The sequence below is a fragment of the Camellia sinensis genome, chromosome 10, assembly GCF_055761805.1.
Source record: "Camellia sinensis isolate YWXY chromosome 10, ASM5576180v1, whole genome shotgun sequence".
Taxonomy (NCBI): Eukaryota; Viridiplantae; Streptophyta; class Magnoliopsida; order Ericales; family Theaceae; genus Camellia; species Camellia sinensis.
Window position 1 is genome coordinate 54,918,366 of NC_138970.1, and position 7,880 is coordinate 54,926,245.

At 42.4% G+C, this 7,880-nt stretch overlaps 1 protein-coding gene across 1 annotated transcript; it reads left to right on the plus strand.

Annotated features, from left to right (window-relative positions):
* Positions 1-783: 783 nt before the first annotated feature.
* Positions 784-1,299, plus strand: LOC145800395 (uncharacterized). Its single transcript, XM_082890062.1, has one exon. It carries the CDS (start codon positions 784-786, stop codon positions 1,297-1,299), a length of 516 nt encoding a protein of 171 aa, XP_082746188.1.
* The last annotated feature ends 6,581 nt before the right edge of the window (positions 1,300-7,880 follow it).

Below are 7,880 nucleotides of genomic sequence, written 5' to 3' on the forward strand. Positions count from 1 at the left end.
GGGGCCTCCCATGTGTGTAGATCACAGATATGTGGTTGAAAGTTCAAGAATGTGGGCCCAAGGGGTTCAACATTAGCGCGGAAGTCAGAAAAACGGGCGTCGGAGGGCCTCGGAGGAGATATAACTGGCTGCTGCAACAATTACTAGCCTCCCGTCCTTCAGTGACCTTCCCCTTGATAAAACAGAGGTACCTGCCAAAAATGAACGAAAACCGTTGCAAAACGAATGTTTGGGAGCCAAAACACACAGTTCGGGATCCCGAAAATGGGCTGTTAAGCACCGAAAATGGCATTCGGCCACGAAGTGGGTTTCTCAGACCCCAGTGTCCCTTAAAAGGGAGCAAATAGGAAGTACGCCAAAAACCGGAGCAATAGGAGATGGTTAAGCGATCCCGAACCGAGACACACGGCCTGACGGCTCCGAAAACCGGGAACCGGACTCCGAAATGGGCAAAACGGCCTACGGCCACCAAAAGTAGCCTACGGACATTGAGAGATGGTCTACGGGACCTCTCCCTTCCCTCAAGAAAAGAAACAGAAAAAATCGAGTCTGGTTCGCAAACCGAGACAAGGCACAAAAGAGGATTCGGAAGTCCGGAGGCAAGGCTCACAGCCGCGACTCTGAAACTTCTGAATGAGCACATTATGCAACATCACCAAGCGCTCAATCGGTGACGTCTGAGTCTTAAGGTCGGTCAAAAATGGGGTGTCTACAGAGTTCCTTGGTGGCCACGAGCCCAAGAAAGCAGATGAATGGCTCGAACAAACCGTGAAGACATTCGAGATGCTTTACATTGAAGATAGTGAACTGAGGGTGACTCTAGCGAGTTACTATCTAAAGGGGGATGCGGCTCAATGGTGGAAGTACGCCAATAGTGGAGTAGAACCGACTTGGGAAGCGTTTGTGATTGCTTTCCAAGATAAGTACTTACCTCCCTCTACTAGGAAGAGATTGAGGCAAGAGTTTCTGGACCTTAAACAAAATTTCATGTCTGTGGCCGAGTTTGAGGCGGCCTTTTCTCGTTTGTCTCGGTTTGCATCGGAGTTGGTGGCAACAGAAGAGCGTCATTGTCTTGAGTTTGAGAAGAAGTTAAGAACCAAGATCTTGTACAAAATTGTCGAAAATATGATCCAGAATTATGTCCGTCTTGTGGAGGCGGCGGCACATGTAGAGGTTACTGTGCAGGCTGAGGAGGAGAAACTTCGGGGTTCAAGGTCTAGAGGCCAAGAACCACAAAGAGACTATAGGCAGAATAAGAAGAGCAGGGGCAACTTTTCATCCCAGTCCCAACCACAGTAGTCTAGATCTACTTTTCCTTTGCCTAGTTCGGGCTCAGGAAAGAGTACACAAAATGGCTTCTCTTGTTTCAAGTGTGGCCAATCGGGTCACAAAGCCTTTGCATGCCCACAGAAGGGAGGAGGGCAGTTGATGTAACCACCGCCACCTAACTGATCTCAAGGCCAGCCCCAGAATAAAAGTCAGGGGTTTAATTGTTTTCAATGTGGTCAACCAGGGCACATGACGAGGACTTGCCCACAATTGGGAGACGCATCTAGCGTATCAGGGTTGAGGCAAACTCAGAGCCACCAGCAGGCTCATTCAGCTCAGACCTCACGAGTTAACCAGGGAGCCACCTCGGCTCAGTCCATACACCAGGCCTATACTCTGAGAGAGGAGCAAGTTTATCACTGGCCACAGGGGCATGTATATGCTATCACCGCGCCAGAGCAATTGCCAGGACCCTCAATTGTGAGAGGTATTTTTGTTGTGTGCAATACTTTGGCTAATGTATTGATAGACACGGGTGCGTCTCATTCATTTATATCTGCTGCATTTGTTTCTGCATTGGGGTTAGAGGTGGCACAGTTAGCAACTATGCTCAGAGTAGAGTCATCTGTTGAGGGTGTGACTCATTTAGACCGGGGGTGTCATGATTGTGAGATAGAAGTCGCCGAGCATCGACTTCCATTTTCTTTTGTGTTGTTAGACATGTCGAGTTTCGATGTCATCTTAGGCATGGACTGGTTATGTTCGTACCGAGCCGTGATTGATTGTTACCGTCAAAGAGTTACAGTTTGCACCTCGACTGGTGACTGTTTTTACTTTTTGGGAAATCGAGTTGATAGGGTTTTGTTGCCAGTCTTTGACCATCGTAGTAGGAGCAAGCTTAGTGGCCTTCTTGCAACTCTCTTGAATAGTGAGAGTGGCGGGGCGAGTGTTGAATTGCCAAGGGTAGTTTGTGAGTACTCGAATGTCTTTCCCGAGGATCTTACTAGTTTGCCACCCCACCGAGAGATAGAGTTCTCCATTGATCTAGTGCCTGGCAGGGCATCAATTTCTATGGCACCGTATAGATTTACACCAGCCGAATTGCATAAATTGAAGATTTAACTCCAAGAACTTTTAAACAAGGGCTTCATTCTCCCTAGTACATCGCCTTGGGGAGCACTGACTCTCTTGGCGAAGAAGAAGGATGGGTCTTTGCGGTTGTGTATTGATTACCGCAAGTTGAATCGGGGTTACCATTAAGAACAAGTATCCTCTACCTAAAATTGATGATTTGTTTGACCAACTTAGAGGGTCTCGTTGCTTCTCAAAAATAGACTTGAGGTCAGGGTACCATCAGTTGAGAGTTCGGGAAGAGGACATCCAGAAAACAGCCTTTCGTACACGTTATGGCCACTATGAATTCCTTGTAATGCCTTTCGGGTTGATTGACGCACCGGCTTCCTTTATGGATTTGATGAATAGAATTTTTCAGGAATACTTGGACCTGTTTGTGGTCGTCTTTGTGGACGACATCTTAATTTATTCAACCTCCGAGAAGGAACATGAGGCTCACTTACAAGTAGTGCTCGAATTGCTTAAAGAGCACCGTTTGTATGCTAAATTTGATAAGTGCGAGTTTTGGCTCACCGAGGTAAAGTTTTTGGGACACGTAATGTCAAGTGAGGGAGTAACTATAGACTCCTCAAAGATAGACGCGGTACAGGATTGGGAGCAACCCAAGAATGTTTTTGAGATCCAAAGTTTCTTGGGGTTAGCAGGGTTCTATCGACGCTTTGTAAGGGACTTCTCTAGACTAGCTGCACCTTTGACTAAGTTGACTAGGAAGGGTGTCAAGTTTGTATGGAATAAGGCTTGTGAAAAGTCTTTCCAAGAACTTAAGACTAGATTAACTACAGCACCAGTCTTAATAATTCCGGAAAGGAGTTTGGATTACACCGTCTTTTGTGATGCGTTCGGGGATAGACTTGGTTGTGTCTTGATGCAAGAGAGAAAATTTGTGGCCTACGCTTCATGACAATTGAAAATTCACGTGAGGAATTACCCCACCCATGATTTAGAAACTAGAGGCGGTAATTTTTGCCTTAAAAATTTGGAGGCATTACTTGTATGGTGAGAAGTTTGAGATCTTCTCCAATCATAAGAGTCTAAAGTATTTGTTTTCTCAAAAGGACTTGAATTTACATCAACAGAGGTCGATGGAATTTATGGAGGATTATGACTTTGAGTTACACTATCATCCGGGGAAGGCCAATGTAGTGGCTGACGCTTTGAGCCGGAAATCGGTGAAATCTGTGTGTAGCTTGGCAAGTGTGGCTATTCGGGAATGGGAAATGTTAGGTGTTATTGGCAAGTTCGATTTTCACTTGGGTGAATCCAGGGAGAGTGCTACATTGTTTACTTTGAATGCTCAACCTACCTTGATTAGTAAGGTCATAGAAACACAACAAGGAGATTGTGATGTAGAATCAATCCGTGTTAAAATTTCAAATGGGAAAGAGGAGAAAGGTTTGAACATTCACTCGGATCTGAGTATACGTTACTTAGAACATTTGTTTGTACCAGAATCTTGTAGAGAGGAAGTGCTTCGAGAGTTCAATCATTCACGCCTTGCGGTGCATCCAGGAGGCACAAAAATGTATCAGGATCGTAGTTGCCAGTTTTGGTGGAGAGGTATGAAAAACGATATAGCTGTGTTTGTATCGAAGTGCCTTACTTGTCAACAAGTGAAGAACGAACATTAGAGGCCAGCGGGTTTGTTGCAACCCTTGCCTATAGCACAGTGGAAGTGGGAACATGTTACGATAGACTTCGTTGTGGGCCTTCTGAGGACTCAACGGGGTAGTGATGCCATTTGGGTGGTAGTAGACCGGCTGACTAAGTCAGCGCATTTTATTCCTATGCGCGTAAGTGACTCAGTAGATTATCTTGTCGACCTGTACATTAGGGACATAGTGAGGTTGCACGAGGTCCCTGTAGTGATTGCTTCGGATAGAGATCCGCGTTTCACTGCTCGGTTGCAGCAGAGTTTGCAGAATGCCTTGGGCACTAGATTGACCTTTAGTACTGTGTATCATCCTCAGACTAACGGGCAGTCCGAGCGTACTATTCAAATCCTTGAAGATATGCTTTGAGGCTGTGTCCTTGCCTTTTCGGGTTCGTGGGAGAGGCACTTGCCCTTAGTGGAGTTTGCTTATAATAATAGTTTCCAATCGAGTATTGGCATGGCACCATTTGATGCCTTGTATGGCCGACCGTGTAGATCCCCTGCGTGTTGGGCCGAGGTGGGTGATGCACCTCTGTTAGGTCCAGAGTTGGTTCGGGAAACGACGGAGAAAGTGGTACTTATCCGTAAGAGGCTAGCTACGGCTCAGAGTCGCTAGAAAAGTTATGCCGACCGTAAAAGGAGACCCTTGTCTTTTGAAGTAAGGGATCATGTCTTTTTGAAGAAATCACCTAGAAGGGATTTAATGAGATTTGGGTGGGAAGTTGTCCCCTCAATTTATTGGCCCTTTTGAAATCCTTGAGCGGATTGGGGAGGTTGCTTATCGTTTGGCATTACCGCCACAACTTTCCGGTGTTCGTGACATGTTTCACATTAGTATGCTTCAAGAATATGAGTCGGATCCATCATACGTGTTGGATTGGACCGACTTAGAGGTAGATGAGGATGCCTCGTATAAGGAGAGACTGATGAGAGTCTTGGATAGACGAGACCGAGTCTTGTGAGGCAAGACAATTCCCTTGGTAAAGTATTGTGGAAGCATCACAAGGTCGAGGAAGCGACTTGGGAACGTGAGTTGGAAGCCCGAGAGAAATATCCAGATTTGTTTGTTGATGCATGAGCACGTAATGGGAATTTGGTTATGTTAGTGAATAGCATGGGCATTATATATGTTTTAATTTATGAGTTATTGTTGTTTTGGAAAAAAAAAAAAAAAACATGGATTCAATATAATCATGGCATATGTTTTGAGAATATGGAATATTGTGGGCGTGGTATCACTTTTGGAAGTGTTGTGTATGCGGTGTAAAATTTTTTGAAAATTTTGACTTTGATTAAACATTGCAAATATTTTGGAAAATTGTAAATTTCATTTTGATTGGGACTTGTGAGTCAAGTCGTTGGGAATAGATGACTAGAGAATGGGTCATGGTGATGTAATTGTAAGAATAGCCTTGTTGTGGCTAGTGTAATTTCGGGGACAAAATTCTTTAAGGGGAAAAGGTTATAGCGATCCAGGTCTTTAACCTGTCCTTGTGGCATTCTGGACTCGGATTTCATGGTTAGAAAGTATTATCTACGTCTTTTCTTCCTTCCACTCTTTGAGTTTGAGTTTTGGGATGTCTTGGGAGTGTTTTGAAATGGTTAGTTGCAAGTTGTTCAAACTTTTGTCATCCAAAATTTTGGCTCCTCGCTCGAGCAAGACTTCTTGCGCTTGAGCGAGCTTTGTGAGCTCCGAGTACTTTTGCAGAAAAGAGTTCTTCACCCGAGCGAAGCTTCTTGCGCTCGAGCCTTGCGCTCGAGCGAGGAGTTCGTCTGAAAAACTTCTGATGCTTGGTATTTTATGCTCGAGCGACGCTTCTTGTGCTCGAGCAAGGGAACTTTTTGTGTATGGTCATTCGAGCGAGAACTCCTTCGCTCGAGGGAGCCCGGTGTATATCAGTCACCAGTAATGCCGTTTTGCTTCAATTTGATTTCCTTTTCACTAAAAAAAACCCTAAATCTGCAGCTTTTCTCTCTAGAAGTCACCTTCTCTCTTTGATTTCTCCAAATCCATTGGGATTTAGGTCTAAGTTCTTCACCAAAGTTGGTTATCACCTCGAGGGCTTCGTTGTGTGCGGTGGAGATCGAGTTTAGGCATCATTGATTTTGGGGTTTCATCTCAATTTTTCTTCAAAACTTGAGGTAGGGATTTTCTTTGAGTTATATATATATTTTTGCAAGATCTAGATGATTTTCGAAATCATCCTTTGATTAATTTTGAAAAATAGGTTGTTGATTCAAGAAGATGAGTGATTTTTAAAGTGGGTCTACTTTCTAATTATTTTTTTTTTTAGAATTGAGGGTTTTGAACTATGTTGCAAAAACAAGGATGTTTTCGGTGAGATCTTCTTAACTATTTGAAAATGGATGGTTTTGGTGAGAGTGGTGAGAGAACCTAGAAATTGGGGGTTTTTTGAAAGATGTTGAAAATCTTTGGGGAATGTTGTTATATTTATTTTGTGTGCTAAAATAAATGATATTTTGAAAAATTGTTTATTTATTTACATATAAATGATGTTTTTCATGGAATATGATGATTGTAGAAGTTTTGGAAATTGTTGTTTAAAAGTGTTGATATAGTCTTGAGATGACTAAATTGTTGAGATTGCTTGAAATGTGGAAATTTTGTTATCCCTTGGATGAATTGAAGTAAAATTATTTATTCATCATGTGAAATTGCATTTGAATGGTGAAATGGAGATTTTGATCACTATGGAAATATTGTGTGAAAATATTGAAAGTGGAAGAAATATTGCATTGTATTATTAATCATTGGATTGGCATATCAATCCATTTGTTAATCAAGAGCTTTGAAATTTTGATTTGAAAACATGCATTGAGAAAAGAACGTTGAGGAACAAGTTTTCATGAATTGGTTTTGGGGTAAATACGGTGGTAAGTCTTGACAGGTGGTGTGGGTGAAATTGAATAGGTGTCGAGCCTTCCAGTTAATACTGGTAAAAATGACAGATTATAGGTGTCGAGTCAATGCTAGTAAAAATGAAAAATTGGTAGTACTTGTATAGACTACTTGCAAACACGAACCTAGGATTACCAGAGTAATATTTACCGCCCCTTGAATAAAATTGATAAGAGTTGAATTATTGAAATTGCATGGCATCATTGAGCATGGTGGTTTTCAAAAGATGAAGATGTGTTTTATTTTCAAAATGGCATGGCATGGCACATGCATTCATCTCTTAAGACTTGTATAAAATGTATATACTTTGTTAAGAATTTCCTACTGGGCTTTATGCTCACCCTACGGGATTTTTGTACAGGAAAGGACATGATGAATCCGCCCAGTGTATTGGGAGCACAATGCTCTCATTATGCGTGACTCTATTTTGTAAGCCAAGGGCTTTATTTGTGTGGGTTTGAATAACCAATTTGTGTAACCAGGCTTAAGCCTTGGAAACCTGTAAACCCGTGAGGGTATTTATTTGTTTATGATATTTGATTTGGATCATGCAATGCAAGTGTGAGGATTTATATCCAGTTTTTATCTTAAAAAGCCATGAATATTGTGTTATCATTTGGGCATCAAATTTGGGACGTTACAATAATCTTATAAACAATTATTTTTTGTAAGTACCACCACAGGAGTCCCATGCCTTGGGGGACTTAAATAACTATTGGCCCCTATTTGACTACTTTGTGGTCTTCTGTTTGTTACGGATCCATTGACCCCTGTTCTAATTGTCATTCAAGTGACCCTTGTTCTGTTCTGTTCTGTTCTGTACCGTGGTTATAATTATTTACGTAATTTTTATTTCAGTTTCTGCCACTTAAATAATTATCCATGGCTATTTTGTGCCCCTATACT

Coding starts and splice junctions, on each gene's coding strand:
- LOC145800395 (XM_082890062.1), top strand. CDS start 784: ATGCTTTACATTGAAGATAGTGAACTGAGGGTGACTCTAGCGAGTTAC.